The 18,155-nt window shown below is 39.6% G+C and overlaps 1 protein-coding gene across 1 annotated transcript; it reads right to left on the minus strand.

Moving 5' to 3' along the window:
- Positions 1-16,275: 16,275 nt before the first annotated feature.
- Pate14l1 (prostate and testis expressed 14 like 1) lies at positions 16,276-17,904 on the minus strand. The gene is made up of 3 exons (XM_006242831.3): positions 17,781-17,904; positions 16,847-16,960; positions 16,276-16,403 (listed from the first exon to the last, which is right to left on the minus strand). The coding sequence occupies exons 1-3, from the start codon at positions 17,896-17,898 to the stop codon at positions 16,276-16,278; spliced, it is 360 nt and encodes a 119-aa protein (XP_006242893.3). The 5' UTR covers positions 17,899-17,904.
- Positions 17,905-18,155: the final 251 nt, after the last annotated feature.

Consider the following 18,155-nt stretch of genomic DNA (forward strand, 5'->3'; position numbering starts at 1 on the left):
ATGGGGTTCAGGCCGCTGCAGAGAGCCCCTGGGCAGCACCCCACGAGCGAACCTGAGCCTCGGGACCACAGGTAAGACCAAAATTTCTGCTGCAAGAAAGCTGCCTGGTGAGCTTGGGACACACGGAAGCAGAATTTCTCTAGGACCGGGAACGTTCTGTGTTTAGCGGAAGTCCCACACCCACGGATCCCGGCCCACAGCAGCTCTCTGCTCCCAGACCCGGTGAGAGAGAGACCCAACCACCTGGTCAGGTGGGCACTCCTGAGGCTACAGAGCGGAAGAGACCACCAACACTGCTCACCCCTGCCCACATCCCTGGCCCAAGAGGAAAATGTATAAGGCCTCTGGGCTCCCGTGGGGGAGGGCCCAGGAGCGGCAGGACCCCTGCGCCTGAGACACCACCAGAACCTGAAAGAAACAGACCGGATAAACAGTTCTCTGCACCCAAATCCCGTGGGAGGGAGAGCTAAACCTTCAGAGAGGCAGACAAGCCTGGGAAACCAGAAGAGACTGCTCCCTGCACACACATCTCGGACGCCAGAGGAAAAAGCCAAAGACCATCTGGAACCCTGGTGCACTGAAGCTCCCGGAAGGGGCGGCACAGGTCTTCCTGATTGCTGCCGCTGCAGAGAGCCCGTGGGCAGCACCCCATGAGCGAACTTCAGCCTCAGGACCACAGGTAAGACCAAATTTTCTGCTGCAAGAAAGCTGCCTGGTGAACTCAAGACACAGGCCCACAGGAACAGCTGAAGACCTGTAGAGAGGAAAAACTACACGCCCGAAAGCAGAACACTCTGTCCCCATAACTGACTGAAAGAGAGGAAAACAGGTCTACAGCACACCTGACACACAGGCTTATAGGACAGTCTAGCCACTGTCAGAAATAGCAGAACAAAGTAACACTAGAGATAATCTGATGGCGAGAGGCAAGCGCAGGAACCCAAGCAACAGAAACCAAGACTACATGGCGTCATCGGAGCACAATTCTCCCACCAAAGCAAACACGGAATATCCAAACACACCAGAAAAGCAAGATCTAGTTTCAAAATCATATTTGATCATGATGCTGGAGGACTTCAAGAAAGACATGAACACACTTAGGGAAGCACAGGAAAACATTAATAAACAAGTAAAAGCCTACAGAGAGGAATCGCAAAAATCCCTGAAAGAATTCCAGGAAAACACAATCAAACAGTTGAAGGAATTAAAAATGGAAATAGAAGCAATCAAGAAAGAACACATGGAAACAACCCTGGATATAAAAAACCAAAAGAAGAGACAAGGAGCTGTAGATACAAGCTTCACCAACAGAATACAAGAGATGGAAGAGAGAATCTCAGGAGCAGAAGATTCCATAGAAATCATTGACTCAACTGTCAAAGATAATGTAAAGCAGAAAAAGCTACTGGTCCAAAACATACAGGAAATCCAGGACTCAATGAGAAGATCAAACCTAAGGATAATAGGTATAGAAGAGAGTGAAGACTCCCAGCTCAAAGGACCAGTAAATATCTTCAACAAAATCATAGAAGAAAACTTCCCTAACCTAAAAAAAGAGATACCCATAGACATACAAGAAGCCTACAGAACTCCAAATAGATTGGACCAGAAAAGAAACACCTCCCGTCACATAATTGTCAAAACACCAAACGCACAAAATAAAGAAAGAATATTAAAAGCAGTAAGGGAAAAAGGTCAAGTAACATATAAAGGGAGACCTATCAGAATCACACCAGACTTCTCGCCAGAAACTATAAAGGCCAGAAGATCCTGGACTGATGTTATACAGACTCTAAGAGAACACAAATGCCAGCCCAGGTTACTGTATCCAGCAAAACTCTCAATTAACATTGATGGAGAAACCAAGATATTCCATGACAAAACCAAATTTACACAATATCTTTCTACAAATCCAGTACTACAAAGGATAATAAATGGTAAAGCCCAACATAAGGAGGCAAGCTATACCCTAGAAGAAGCAAGAAACTAATCGTCTTGGCAACAAAACAAAGAGAATGAAAGCACACAAACATAACCTCACATCCAAATATGAATATAAAGGGAAACAATAATCACTATTCCTTAATATCTCTCAATATCAATGGCCTCAACTCCCCAATAAAAAGACATAGATTAACAAACTGGATATGCAACGAGGACCCTGCATTCTGCTGCCTACAGGAAACACACCTCAGAGACAAAGACAGACACTACCTCAGAGTGAAAGGCTGGAAAAAAACTTTCCAAGCAAATGGTCAGAAGAAGCAAGCTGGAGTAGCCATTCTAATATCAAATAAAATCAATTTCCAACTAAAAGTCATCAAAAAAGATAAGGAAGGACACTTCATATTCATCAAAGGAAAAATCCACCAAGATGAACTCTCAATCCTAAATATCTATGCCCCAAATACAAGGGCACCTACATACGTAAAAGAAACCTTACTAAAGCTCAAAACACACATTGCACCTCACACAATAATAGTGGGAGATTTCAACACCCACTCTCATCAATGGACAGATCATGGAAACAGAAATTAAACAGTGATGTCGACAGACTAAGAGAAGTCATGAGCCAAATGGACTTAACGGATATTTATAGAACATTCTATCCTAAAGCAAAAGGATATACCTTCTTCTCAGCTCCTCATGGTACTTTCTCCAAAATTGACCATATAATTGGTCAAAAAACGGGCCTCAACAGGTACAGAAAGATAGAAATAATCCCATGCGTGCTATCGGACCACCACGGCCTAAAACTGGTCTTCAATAACAATAAGGGAAGAATGCCCACATATACGTGGAAATTAAAAAATGCTCTACTCAATGATAACCTGGTCAAGGAAGAAATAAAGAAAGAAATTAAAAACTTTTTAGAATTTAATGAAAATGAAGATACAACATACTCAAACTTATGGGACACAATGAAAGCTGTGCTAAGAGGAAAACTCATAGCGCTGAGTGCCTGCAGAAAGAAACAGGAAAGAGCATATGTCAGCAGCTTGACAGCACACCTAAAAGCTCTAGAACAAAAAGAAGCAAATACACCCAGGAGGAGTAGAAGGCAGGAAATAATCAAACTCAGAGCTGAAATCAACCAAGTAGAAACAAAAAGGACCATAGAAAGAATCAACAGAACCAAAAGTTGGTTCTTTGAGAAAATCAACAAGATAGATAAACCCTTAGCCAGACTAACGAGAGGACACAGAGAGTGCGTCCAAATTAACAAAATCAGAAATGAAAAGGGAGACATAACTACAGATTCAGAGGAAATTCAAAAATCATCAGATCTTACTATAAAAACCTATATTCAACAAAATTTGAAAATCTTCAGGAAATGGACAATTTCCTAGACAGATACCAGGTATCAAAGTTAAATCAGGAACAGATAAACCAGTTAAACAACCCCATAACTCCTAAGGAAATAGAAGCAGTCATTAAAGGTCTCCCAACCAAAAAGAGCCCAGGTCCAGACGGGTTTAGTGCAGAATTCTATCAAACCTTCATAGAAGACCTCATACCAATATTATCCAAACTATTCCACAAAATTGAAACAGATGGAGCCCTACCGAATTCCTTCTACGAAGCCACAATTAGTCTTATACCTAAACCACACAAAGACACAACAAAGAAAGAGAACTTCAGACCAATTTCCCTTATGAATATCGACGCAAAAATACTCAATAAAATTCTGGCAAACCGAATTCAAGAGCACATCAAAACAATCATCCACCATGATCAAGTAGGCTTCATCCCAGGCATGCAGGGATGGTTTAATATACGGAAAACCATCAACGTGATCCATTATATAAACAAACTGAAAGAACAGAACCACATGATCATTTCATTAGATGCTGAGAAAGCATTTGACAAAATTCAACACCCCTTCATGATAAAAGTCCTGGAAAGAATAGGAATTCAAGGCCCATACCTAAACATAGTAAAAGTCATATACAGCAAACCAGTTGCTAACATTAAACTAAATGGAGAGAAACTTGAAGCAATCCCACTAAAATCGGGGACTAGACAAGGCTGCCCACTCTCTCCCTACTTATTCAATATAGTTCTTGAAGTTCTAGCCAGAGCAATCAGACAACAAAAGGAGATCAAAGGGATACAGATCGGAAAAGAAGAGGTCAAAATATCACTATTTGCAGATGACATGATAGTATATTTAAGTGATCCCAAAAGTTCCACCAGAGAACTACTAAAGCTGATAAACAACTTCAGCAAAGTGGCTGGGTATAAAATTAACTCAAATAAATCAGTAGCCTTCCTCTATACAAAAGAGAAACAAGCCGAGAAAGAAATTAGGGAAACGACACCCTTCATAATAGACCCAAATAATATAAAGTACCTCGGTGTGACTTTAACCAAGCAAGTAAAAGATCTGTACAATAAGAACTTCAAGACACTGAGGAAAGAAATTGAAGAAGACCTCAGAAGATGGAAAGATCTCGCATGCTCATAGATTGGCAGGATTAATGTAGTAAAAATGGCCATTTTACCAAAAGCAATCTACAGATTCAATGCAATCCCCATCAAAATACCAATCCAATTCTTCAAAGAGTTAGACAGAACAATTTGCAAATTCATCTGGAATAACAAAAAACCCAGGATAGCTAAAGCTATCCTCAACAATAAAAGGACTTCAGGGGGAATCACTATGCCTGAACTCAAACAGTATTACAGAGCAATAGTGATAAAAACTGCATGGTATTGGTACAGAGAGAGACAGATAGACCAATGGAATAGAATTGAAGACCCAGATATGAACCCACACACCTATGGTCACTTGATTTTTGACAAAGGAGCCAAAACCATCCAATGGAAAAAAGATAGCATTTTCAGCAAATGGTGCTGGTTCAACTGGAGGGCAACATGTAGAAGAATGCAGATCGATCCATGCTTATCACCCTGTACAAAGCTTAAGTCCAAGTGGATCAAGGACCTCCACATCAAACCAGACACACTCAAACTAATAGAAGAAAAACTAGGGAAGCATCTGGAACACATGGGCACTGGAAAAAATTTCCTGAACAAAACACCAATGGCTTATGCTCTAAGATCAAGAATCGACAAATGGGATCTCATAAAACTGCAAAGCTTCTGTAAGGCAAAGGACACTGTGGTTAGGACAAAACGGCAACCAACAGATTGGGAAAAGATCTTTACCAATCCTACAACAGATAGAGGCCTTATATCCAAAATATACAAAGAACTCAAGAAGTTAGACCGCAGGGAAACAAATAACCCTATTAAAAAATGGGGTTCAGAGCTAAACAAAGAATTCACAGCTGAGGAATGCCGAATGGCTGAAAAACACCTAAAGAAATGTTCAACATCTTTATTCATAAGGGAAATGCAAATCAAAACAACCCTGAGATTTCACCTCACACCAGTGAGAATGGCTAAGATCAAAAACTCAGGTGACAGCAGATGCTGGCGAGGATGTGGAGAAAGAGGAACACTCCTCCATTGTTGGTGGGATTGCAGACTGGTACAACCATTCTGGGAATCAGTCTGGAGGTTCCTCAGAAAATTGGACATTGAACTGCCTGAGGACCCAGCTATACCTCTCTTGGGCATATACCCAAAAGATGCCTCAACATATAAAAGAGACACATGCTCCACTATGTTCATCGCAGCCTTATTTATAATAGCCAGAAAATGGAGAGAACCCAGATGCCCTTCAACAGAGGAATGGATACAGAAAATGTGGTACATCTACACAATGGGATATTACTCAGCTATCAAAAACAACGAGTTTATGAAATTCGTAGGCAAATGGTTGGAACTGGAAAATATCATCCTGAGTGAGCTAACCCAATCACAGAAAGACATACATGGTATGCACTCATTGATAAGTGGCTATTAGCCCAAATGCTTGAATTACCCTAGATCCCTAGAACAAACGAAACTCAAGATGGATGATCAAAATGTGAATGCTTCACTCCTTCTTTAAATGAGGAAAAAGAATACCCTTGGCAGGGAAGGGAGAGGCAAAGATTAAAACAGAGACTGAAGGAACACCCATTCAGAGCCTGCCCCACATGTGGCCCATACATATACAGCCACCCGATTAGACAAGATGGATGAAGCAAAGAAGTGCAGACCGACAGGAGCCAGATGTAGATCGCTCCTGAGAGACACAGCCAGAATACAGCAAATACAGAGGCGAATGCCAGCAGCAAACCACTGAACTGAGAATAGGTCCCCTATTGAAGGAATCAGAGAAAGAACTGGAAGAGCTTGAAGGGGCTCGAGACCCCAAAAGTACAACAATGCCAAGCAACCAGAGCTTCCAGGGACTAAGCCACTACCTAAAGACTATACATGGACTGACCCTGGACTCTGACCCCATAGGTAGCAATGAATATCCTAGTAAGAGCACCAGTGGAAGGGGAAGCCCTGGGTCCTGCTAAGACTGAACCCCCAGTGAACTAGTCTATGGGGGTAGGGCGGCAATGGGGGGAGGGTTGGGAGGGGAACACCCATAAGGAAGGGGAGGGGGGAGGGGGATGTTTGCCCGGAAACCGGGAAAGGGAATAACACTCGACATGTATATAAGAAATACTCAAGTTAATTAAAAAAAAATGAAGTATAAACCTAAAAAAAAAACAATAGAAAATACTGGAAACCCAAACACACAAGAAAAGCAAGATTAGATTTAAAATCACATTTTTTGATAATAATGGAGGACTTTATGAAAGACATAAAGAGCTCCCTTAGAGAAATGCGGGCAAGCACAAGTAAACAAGTAGAAGACCTTAGGGATGAAACACAAAGATGCCTGAAAGAATTACAAGAAAACAACCAAACAGGTGAACAAATTGAAAATTGAAATAGAAACAATAAAGAAAGCACAAAGAGAGACAACCCTAGATATGGAAAAACCAAAGGAAATGACAAGGAGCCGTAGATACAAGCATCACCAACAGAATACAAGAGATAGAGGAGAGAATCTCAGGGGCAGAAGATACCATAGAAAACATCAACACAACTGTCAAAGATAATGTAAAACACAAAAGCTCCTAGTCCAAAATATATAGGAAATCCAGGACACAATGAGAAGTTCAAACCTAAGGATAATAGGTGTAGAAGAAAGTGAAGATTCCCAACTTAACGGGTCAGTAAATATATTCACCAAAATTATAGAGAAAACTTCCATAACCTAAAGAAAGAGATGCCCATAAACATACAAGAAGCCTACAGAACTCCAAATAGATTGGACAAGAAGATAAGTTCCACCCATCACATAATAGTTAAAACACCAAATGCAAAAAAGAAAGAATATTAAAAAGCAGTGAGGGGAAAAGGTCAAGTGACATATAAAGGCAGACCTATAAGAATTACACCAGACTTCTCACCAGAGACTATAAAAGTCAGAAGATCCTGGACAGATGTCATACAGACCCTAAGAGAACACAAATGCCAGCCCAGGTTACTGTATCCTGCAAAACTCTCAACTAACATGCATGGAGAAACCAAGATATTCCATGACAAAACCAAATTTAAGCAATTTCTACAAATTCAGACCTACGAAGGATAAAAAAAGGAAAAATTCCAACACAAAGAGAAAAACTGCATTGAACAGAAAGCAAGAATATAATTTCCTTGCAATGAGACTGAAAGAGAGACAAACAAAAATAATTCCACTTCTAAAAACTAAAATAGCATACATAGGCAAATGCCAGCAGCAATCCACTGAACTGAGAACAGGACCCCCGTTGAAGGAATCAGAGAAAGGACTGAAAGAGCTTGAAAGGGTTTGAGACCCCATATGAACAACAATGCCAACCAACCAGAGCTTCCAGGGACTAAGCCACTACCCAAAGACTATACATGGACTGACCCTGGGCTCCCACCGCATAGGTAGCAATGAATACACTATTAAGAGGCCCAGTGGAAGGGGTAGCCCTTGGTCCTGCCAAGACTGAACCCCCAGTAAACGTGATTGTTGTTAGGGAGGGTGGTAATGGGGGAAGGATGGGGAGGGGAACACTAATACAGAAGGGGAGGGGAAGGGTTAGGGGGATGTTGGCCCAGAAACCAGGAAAGGGAATAACAATCGAAATGTAAATAAGAAATACTCAAGTTAATAAAGATGGAAAAAAAGAAAACAAAAAAGAAAAGAAAAAAGAAAAAAAAGAAATCCACAGAATATCACAGAGAAGTTGCCAAGTTTCAGTACTTATTTTATTTGCAAACCAAGGCTACTTTCTTTGAAAAAAAGTCTAACTGTACTGGAGCCCATAAATCAGGATATATCATGCCTCATGCAATGCTGGATTGCAGATACACATCACCATTGATGGGTCTGCTGCTTTCAAACAAGTGATATCCCCAGTTCTAAGTTAGTACCCTCTTATGACAACCTCTATATGTAAAAAATTCTTTAAGTATGATGCCATAGCCTTGTTTAAAATGCCTGCCCCACACCCACATCCAGATACTTGGCCTGTTGCACTTTGTTCCACAAGAGGAAGCATCAAAGTTCACAGGTTAGACACATATAACTGGATCCAGTCATCCTATGTGTAATCTTAGAGCACTCAATAACAGTACAATATATTCTGACTCTTATTCAAGCTGTGTTTCTTACTTGGAATATATGAACTTTCCTTTTTCAAAATATGACCACATAGAATTTCCTCCCATACAGAAGGGGAGGGGGAGGGGTTAGGGGGAATAACAATCGAAATGTAAATAAGAAATACTCAATAAAGATAAAAAATAAATAAATAAAAACTTTTTTAAAAAAAGAATATACTACTGGGACTTCCAGGATCAAAAATTCCTTCTTATACGGTGTCTAGTCTAATCAGACATGTTGTGTTTGTGAAGCTTGTTTGCTCACAGTAAAGAACATGATTGGTAAACCCAAAACCGTATTTATTAGTGACATTTTTTAAAAGTTTATTTTAAAAATTAACTCAGAAAGTAGAATAAAAAACAAAAACAAAAAAAAAAGTTTCCACTCTGTGTATTTACAGGTTGTTATCACTGTTCTTAAGGGATGGATGGCACTGGGCTTTGTATGATTAAGTGGGCAATTATATCTTATCAATTGGGTCAAATATTATTGTGTTGTGTGTTCTTTTATGTGACGGTTTAAGTTTAGGAAAGTGTGTGGCGGCAGGAGACACTGGGCCACCACGGAGTTGGGATGTGTTTCTGCCTAAATATCTAGCAGATATCTTGGGGTTCCGCGGTGCAGGACCCAGCAGGGTAAAAGACAACAATACTTTTTTTTAATTTTTTATATTTTTACAACATTAGATGGTGAACCAATGTGACGGGCAAGAATCCACTAGTAATCCTAAGAGTTGAGAGAAAGTTTTCTAAGAGGAGGTGGGCGCCATGTTAAATCATATGATATCTCAAGGTCGGGAATTCAAACAAAGAAAAAAGGAAGCAGCCATGACTGGCAGGCTGTAGGTCCCCTCCTGTGTGATAAGTAATGGCAGCTCCAAGAGTTAGAGATTAAAAGATGATTTTTAAAGAAAGTTGTTTAGAAAGTCTTTCAGGATACTCATATTCTTTTTAAGGTGGGCTCCACGGGAATTTTGGGGTGAAATCCTAGTTAGACAAGCTGCTTCTTAATTACGGGTATTATTAAAAGGTGATTAAGTTTGTTTTAGAAAGAAGAGAGTAAAAAGATTACCTGAATCAGGTGGAGATTTTCATTCATGGTTCAGAATTTAGATAGGGAAAAATTAGTCACTACCTCCAAGTAGAGAGTTGTGATGAATGTATATAACACCAGGGAGAGTGAATGCAGACATATATTATAGAAGTTATTAAGATTAAATAAAAATGTGTGGCTCTGGGTAGAGAGCTTGACAGATTGAGATATTGTGGGCTAAAGTCCTGGTTTGATATGTTGCTTATTGATATTGGAATTGATAGAAAGTATTTGGTTTGTTTTATGAATTACCCTCCTAAAGGCCATATGGCTCATTGGTGCTGGCTAGAGAGGGTTTGTGGTTACTTTTGATATTTACCACAACAGGAAGCTCGGATTCTCTTAATGTGGGCCCCATGGGAATTTGGGGTTAATTTCCTGATATCACAGAGTACAAAAGCCTATCAGGCTCATTGTTTAGCTTACTTACTTTTTAAAAATTTGTTTAGTCTTCATGATGGGTGTGACTTTGAGTTTTATGGTTATATTATAACTCTGAGAGAGAGTGCAAGATACAAGCTTTTCTGGTTTCAGACTAAGGAACACAGTATTTTGGGAGAAAGATTTTGTCTTTGTGTTTTTAAAAAGTGTGATTAGGCTCTGGAAACCTCACAGAGTCATACTGACCAGATTTGATAGAGGTAGACTGCTGGAAAAATTTATTCAGGAGAACCAAACAAAAAGATATCTCAATTCTAAACTGTTGTCTTGAGAGTTGTATTTTACAGAGTGTGCCTACTTGGATTCCTGGTCTCAAGGATTTCCAGCTGGGTCTAGTCAGGACACATCGGCTACAGAATTTGCTTCGTTCTTCCTACCCCCTACCCCCAAGGATATCGCAATGCCCATGTACAGCTTGAAGAAGTTATAGAGGAGTGGTCACCCCAATTCCCTGGACATTGGGGGGCTGAAAGTGGTTATTCTAAAGTAGTTTTTATGAGTAATTTAGAAACAGTTGTAGTTTAATAGGGAGGAATTAGCTAGATTGAGTTATACAGTCATAATCTCATTTGTTAACTAAGCTAAAATCATTGCTTTGATATAGAATTTATTTGTTAAAAGTTTAAAAGTACAAGGTTTAAAGCCAGTCCTTCTATTGATGTCATTACAAACTTCTGAGTTGATTACACATGTGAGTTAAGGTCCAAATAGCAAACATATTACTAACTTTGTGAGAGAACTTTCAAGATATTATTAAGATATAAAGACAACAGTCCAGATTGTCTTATATAAGTAGATGGTTTTGTATGATTAAGCAGGCAATTATATCTTATCAATTGGGTCAAAAAAAATTAGGAACTGTATAAATTGTGTAGAAATCACACAATAAAATAATGTTCAGAAATATTAATAATGCACATACATGTAGTAAGATATGATAATTTAGAGTTGACCTATGATAATATTGTAAACACACAATATTAAAATTGAGCTTGCAATGCAGCTCAGGGAGCAAGTGTTTGTTTGCATGTAATTTGATTCCCAAGTAACACAAACAAAGCTGTAAACAAAGCCCTATCTGGTAGGGTTAGAACTCAAGTCAATAGTAGAAAGCTTGTCTACTAAAATTGAGGTCATGGGTTAATCCCCAGTATCAGCAGGAAGAAAGGAGACAGAATAAGGGATGTAGATGTACCATAAGAATTGAAATATATATTTAAGTTCTTTGGTAAGATTTTTGTGAATCCTCAGTCAGAAATCTTTTACTGCATTCCTAGAATAAGGCAATACCAAAGGAGATGTGTAAACTGATAACTGGCCATTGGGTTTGGTATAAATTCTCCCTACTTTCAGATAGTCCCAGGTGTGAAACATAAATCTCAGAAAGTGGGTAAGGAACATACACTGGAAGAAAAAATTTCATTCAGCATGTGAAGAAGTGAAAACCTGTTTCCATCTGCTGAGAGGCCACAGATGTGTTCCTTATGACTAAGTACCCTCCCGAACCCTCTAATTTTGCCAGCCACTGGACTGGAATGTAGGGGCAGATATAGAGGCTTACACACTGGAATATCATTTGCCCCTTCACATAATCTCTCTCTCTCTCTCTCTCTCTCTCTCTCTCTCTCTCTCTCTCTCTCTCTCTGTGTGTGTGTGTGTGTGTGTGTGTGTGTGTGTGTGTGTGTCTCAAGATAGGGTTTCATATATTTAAGACTGGCCTTGAACTCTTTGCAGCTGAGACTGAAGAATTTCTTATTCAGCAGCCTCCATCTCCCAAGTGCTAGGCTTACCATTGTAAACCTGTAACACCTCAACAACATCTGCTTCCCTGTGTTGGTATCACTTCTAATAAACTGTATTAAAAAACCTGGGTAGGCCATTTAAAAAACAACAACAAAAATAAAAAATTGAACTTTATAACATGGAAACAAGGAAATGTCAACGTTTGGGAAAGCTTGACAATGAGGGTATGCTTTCCTGATAGCAAAGGAATCTGGTACTTCTGGAAGTAATGCAAATCTCAGAATCTTACATTTGTTAAATTGTAGAATGTAAAAAAAAAAGTCCCTGCATGTAAATAATACAAACATTAACTGATTTTTTTCTTATAGTGTGTGTGTGTGTGTGTTTGTATATGTGTGTGTGTGTGTGTGTCCACACTGCAATGGACATTTTTGGGGACAACAGATATAAATATGTAGAAATATGTCCTCATCTTCTATAATCTGGGTGCTAGGAATGTAACTTCCATCATTAGGCTTGATATCCCAAAGTTTTAACTACTAAGCAACCCACCAGCCATCTAATTATCTGATTTTAAAATTTGAAAGCTGAAATGACTCAGCATATAAGGGCCTGAATGGCAAGCCAGAATACAAAGTTCAAGTTTCAGATCCAAAGTGGTACAAAGAGATCATGGAGCTCAATATTGTTTAGAAATTCTATACATCTGTCATTGCATGTGAATAATATGAACACAAACACACAGACTCACACCCATCCACATATTAAATGAATGTGAAATTTTTTAAATTGAATTTTCAAGCAGCTGAGAAGGACTTAAAGAAATGTTCATCATCATCCTTGGTCATCTGTGAACTGCAAATCAAAGCAACCCTGAAATCCCATTTTACACCAATCAAAATGGGAAAGATCAAAAACACTGGTGACAGTATATGTTGGTGAGGATATGAAGAAAGTGGGATACTCTTCCACTGCTGGTGGAATTGTGAATTGGTACAACCACTCTGAAAATTAACCTGGCCTTCCCTGAGAAAATTTGAAATAGTGCTATCTCAAAATCCAGTTATACCACTCCTGGGCATATAACCAAACGATGCTCCACCATACCACAAAAATGTATGTTCCACTATATTCATGACAGCCTTATTCATAGTAGCCAGTAACTGGAAACAACCCAGTTGTACCCCAAACAAAGAATGGATACAGATAATGTGGTTCATTTACACCATGGAATACCATCCAGCTATTAAAAATGAAGACATCATGAATTTTCAGGCAAAGGAATAAATCTAGAAGATATCATCCTAAGTGAGGTATCCCAAGTCCAAATGGACAGGCATGGTATGTACACACTAATAAGTGGATATTAGCCAAAAAGTGTAGGATACCCATCATAAAATGTGGAGACTGAAAAAGGTTTATCAAGAAGAAAGGCCCAAGTGAGGGTGCTTCAATCCCACTTGGAAAAGGAAACAAAATAGTCATGGGAGGTAGATGGAGAAAACTACTTGAGTGGAAGGGGAGCACATGATCATATATTGGAGAGAGAGCAGAGAAGCCCAGAGGGTCAGGAGACTGAATGGAAATATATAGCTTCCATGGGTAGGGATGGTGAGTGGGAAGAACCTCTAAAATGTTCCAGAGACCTGGTACGTGAAAGGCATCCAGGAATCAACGTGGGTGACCTTAGCCTAAATAACCAACATAGGGAGATGGAGAGTCCATATAGAAGAGTCTACCTCCAATAGTTCGAGGACTCCCAGTAAAGGGATGGGAACACCAACCCACCTTCAATTTTTTGGCCCAGAATTGTTCCTAACGATGAGAAATGTAGGGAAAGAAATGGACCCAAGAGAAGGAATGGCTAGTCTGTGACTGGTCCAACATGCGATTTAGGAGCCTAGCATGGCTTTCCTCTGATAGGTTGTACATCCACCTGACTAAGACAGATGCAGAAACTTACTGCCAACCAATGATCTGAGGTCAGCAACCCTTATGGAAGAATTAGGAAAAGATTGAAGGGGCCATAGGGGATGGCAACCCCAATAGGAAGAGCAACAGTGTCAACTAATCTGGGCTCCAGGGTATTCTTAGAGTCTATACCACTAACCAAAGACCATACATGGGCTATTTTGAGGCTCCTAGAATATATGTAACAGAGGAACTACTCTCTTGCCTGGCCTCAGTTCAAGAGGATGGAACTAATCATGTGGAGACTTGATGTCCCAGAGAAAGGGATACCATGGATTGGGGAATATTTTCTCTGAAGTACAGAAGAGTGTGGATAGGGTATAAAGAACCCTGGGATGGAGGACAAGGAGGAATGGCAATAATTTGGATATAAATAAATAAAGTTCAAAAGATAATTTAAACAGTATATAGATCCAATTAAAATTTATAAGGGCTACAATATATTACAGAGCATTCAAGAACATATGATGTTATACATGTAGTCAGAAAACATGATGTAGGATGCACCATGAGGGCTCCAGACATGGTCAGTAGGCAGTTCTTTCTGGCATGATCCAGGGTCAAGACTCAATAAAGAACACTGAAAAAAAGAAATTATAATGATGTCACTATTTGTAAATATGACTTTGAAATTTACAACATACAAAAAAATTATTATGATCTATTCAAAAATTTAAAATTTACAAATATATACTGTGTACTTAATTGTGTAAGCAAGCAATGTTGGTGTAAAATTATAAAAATGATGCTGTCTTTTATCCTGCACTAGATCCTGCACAACAGCACCCCAAGATGTCTGGTAGATATCTTCATCTCAGTCAGCAAAGCCTCTCACCTGCTTTGCTCTATCCCATATCACTGACTTCTCTGATGACTTCTCTCTGAGACTGGCAGCAATCTCTCTACCCATCTAGTTCCCAAGGCAGGTTGCCACCTTGCCCAAAATACATATCCCAATTCCATGGCAGCCTAGTTTCACCAGTCACCACATACTCTCTTGAAGTTAAATCACCACATGAAAGAACACAACATAAATACCTCTGATGAAATTGATAAGATGTAACTGCCCACCAAGACACACAAAGCCCTGTATACATCCATCCCTTAAGAATTTTCATAACACCCTGTAAATATGCAGAGAGGACTCTTAACATCAGCCACCATGTTTGCTTCACTGCTTCTTCTCTTTCCTCACACCAGTCTCTTCCTCTCTCTCTCTCTAAAACTTTTCTCCCACACATCTTTCCTTCTAGTCCAATGATAGGCCTTGTTCTATCTTGTACCTGCCTTCACCTGTAATGACACCCTACAAAGCTATGTCTTTGCAGAGTGGCATGGGGTTCCTAGAAATTTCATTTGTTTACAGTATTCTCTGCACTTTTTAGGGTGTCCAAAAATGTAAATGTACTGGTACAAATATAAAAGTAAAAAATTTGAAATAGAACCAACTTCAAAATCTGTGGAATTACTAGAAATAAAGCTAAAAAGTAGAAATTTCCTTAAGGATAAAGCAGTACATGTGCATGTGACCACACTGCGGAAATGAACACTGGATAAGGAATATTCTTAGCCTGTGATATCTGATTTTAGTCACTAAATGAAACAGAGAATGTCTGATCCATCACATTCAAATCTGTCTGTGCCATTGAGACTATTTCCAGAGATGCGATAGATATCTCTGACCTAACCTGTTGATGTAATATAATAACGCATTTGAAAATTGAATCGATTGTTGATTGATAGATAGATAGATAGATATCTTGCTTGGTGGAAATAAGCCACCTAGGATAAACCCAGAGTGATCTTGTCCTGGTCTCTTCTTATTGTACTCTGCTGGCCAAGAGTTGAATATCTCAGTTCCAATACAGCCTAACATTATAAGGTAGAAACTATATCAAATCATAAACTTTATAAATCCTTTCTCCCAAACATCATTTTATTAAGGCCACAGGAGTGAAACACTTCCTGACATATACTCCTAAGTATGGATTAGATTGAAGACAGGGAAGTTATAGTTATCTGGCCATCCTGTCAGAAACAGAACCTTCATAGAGGGTGGGTGTCAGGACTGTACTGTTATATTCAATACTCTTCAAAAATCAGTGCTCAGTGACCAGTGCTGTGTTCTACAGTCAGAATGTGTTTGTTGAATAAGTGTAGAAATAGTAGAAGAAGGAACTTGTGCCATACATCTATTGTATTGGAGGGACATAGAGGAACAAGGAAGGAAACCATGATGTCAGAATGAGAAGTGCCAGGGAAGCAGGAAACATCTCTCTAGCCTGATGAACTGTTGAAACATCAATAGCTAATGCTAAGTGGATACAGTTGTTAGATTTGCACAGTGCTAGCAACTGACTGCCCAGAGTTACGAGGTTACAGGAGCACAGGGAAGGAGTAGGGACTCACCTAAAATCCAACAGTACAATTAAGTATCATATATTTACTGTATTACAGAAAGACTTTGAGCAACACTTCATTTTTGCAGTCAGACCTCCATTCTCAACAGTCCCTTTAAAGCAAACATCAGCACATCTCTGGCTTCCAAGCAGAAATTTGCCATCTGTAGAAAAAAGTCAAGAGGCAAAATGCACATATCAGTGGAAAGAGTTGGTGAGTCAGTAAGGAGTCAGATGAAAAGTACATCAGAAACATAATTATGCTAGGACACCATCCCTTAACTGTTAACTTAACCCACAGGTGGGACTTCATTTCCAAAAGGGCTGAATGGAATTTTAAAATCCAATTCCTATGATACTAGACTATATTCACACAGAATTTTCCTGAGGATCACCCAGACACCTTGCAAAACATTTTTTCATCATTTGTTTGTTGGTTTGACTATCAGTCAGTAGCAGCCATTACCAGAAGCAAAAGGCCTTTCCCTCCTACTCTCAGGCAAAGACGTCCTCCTTCAGTTTCTACATTTGCCATCAGCATCCCAGAGATGGGTTCATCACTGTAGGGCAAATGAGATGACTTTTAGAGCTCCCAGACCTTACATACCTCTATAGGTTATAAGTGAGGCACATTTCTGACCAGGTTTAGCCTGACAGCATCCTTCTCCTCTCTCACAAATCCCCTGAGAATTGAACCTTTCACACGTGACACATGTCAAAGCTGAAAAGACAAAAGCCAATGTAAGGGTCTCATTCAGGATCCAGTCTCAAGCACCAATGGGAGCTGAGCTTATGGCTCTGGTAAATAAATAAGCAATAGCCAGGAAAAGAGCGGGCCATATACTGTGATAACACATTCATGAAGGTTCATGACCACAGGACTACAAAAAGGAAATGTTGGAAAATAGATGCAACCTCATACCATGAGAATAGGCCAAGTTATCAGAATGAAAAATAAAAATTCTGATGCAGGGTCCCTAATGTACCATACAGCATTATGATTCTGAGGCATCTAAAAGAGAGAGATGGCAGAAAGGGACAAGAATCTGACATTACCAGACAGAATTGTATTCATTGGCACAAGCAACAAAGGGAAGCATCTCTGATACAGGAAATTCTCACAGGAATCCATGTTTAAAGTTAGTATTCTATCATACTGGATTGAATGAATCAATTTTTTCATTGTTTTCATCCAGGTAATGACTTTGCTTTCCCACTTACAATTTAAATATAAGCCAATTTGCATGTAGACTTGGAGAACTGAAGATGCTTAAGCACTCAAGAGAACAGATATGAAGAGTGGTGGAAAGGAGAAAGAGAGAGAGATGGTGACATGGAGCAGGAGAAAGTATGAAGAGAAGGACAGGAAAGTATCTTTGAGTGTGCATAGCTGAAGCAAGGGGAAGAAGTAGATATGGATATCAGAATGAAGCAGGGTCAGTTCTAATGTTATCCTATTTCATGCTCCTCACATCCCCTAATCTGTAATATCAGTGTGTCTGCCCAACATTGCCAACCACTACCATCTGCCAGGATCTTACCTTGGAGGGAGTTCACCAGCAAACACAGACCCAATAGGAGCAGCAAGATGTGCTTTCCCATTGCAGTGAGATTGATCTTCAAACTAGAAATCAGCAGAGGAGAAGACAGAGTGCTCATGACCCATATCAGGAAGGCAGGTTTATATCGTAGCCTAGGTTAGGATGAGCAGCCAATGGGATACCAGGAAATGGACTGAGCATATAGCCAGAAGGGAGAACAGACTTTTACTAACTTTATCGTGCTAAAATTATCATCTGTAAAGCTTCCATTTAGGGAAAACTTAAATGCAAGGAAAACTGAGTCAGAGTTAATCTTCTCTTTGGTGCTTCCAGGTCTTTTCAGGAACCTGAAGTGCAATCTACTGGCCAGAAGGA

The sequence above is a fragment of the Rattus norvegicus genome, chromosome 8 (genome assembly GCF_036323735.1).
Source record: "Rattus norvegicus strain BN/NHsdMcwi chromosome 8, GRCr8, whole genome shotgun sequence".
NCBI lineage: Eukaryota > Metazoa > Chordata > Mammalia > Rodentia > Muridae > Rattus > Rattus norvegicus.

What these genes read in the sequence shown, in the direction of transcription:
- Pate14l1 (XM_006242831.3), bottom strand. Translation starts at nt 17,898, where the DNA reads ATGAGCACTCTGTCTTCTCCTCTGCTGATTTCTAGTTTGAAGATCAAT. An exon ending in GCTGGTGAACTCCCTCCAAG is followed by an intron (nt 16,961 to 17,780) that starts GTAAGATCCTGG and finishes TTGTCTTTTCAG; the next exon opens with CTTTGACATGTGTCACGTGT. An exon ending in CTCACTTATAACCTATAGAG is followed by an intron (nt 16,404 to 16,846) that starts GTATGTAAGGTC and finishes TTTTTTCTACAG; the next exon opens with ATGGCAAATTTCTGCTTGGA.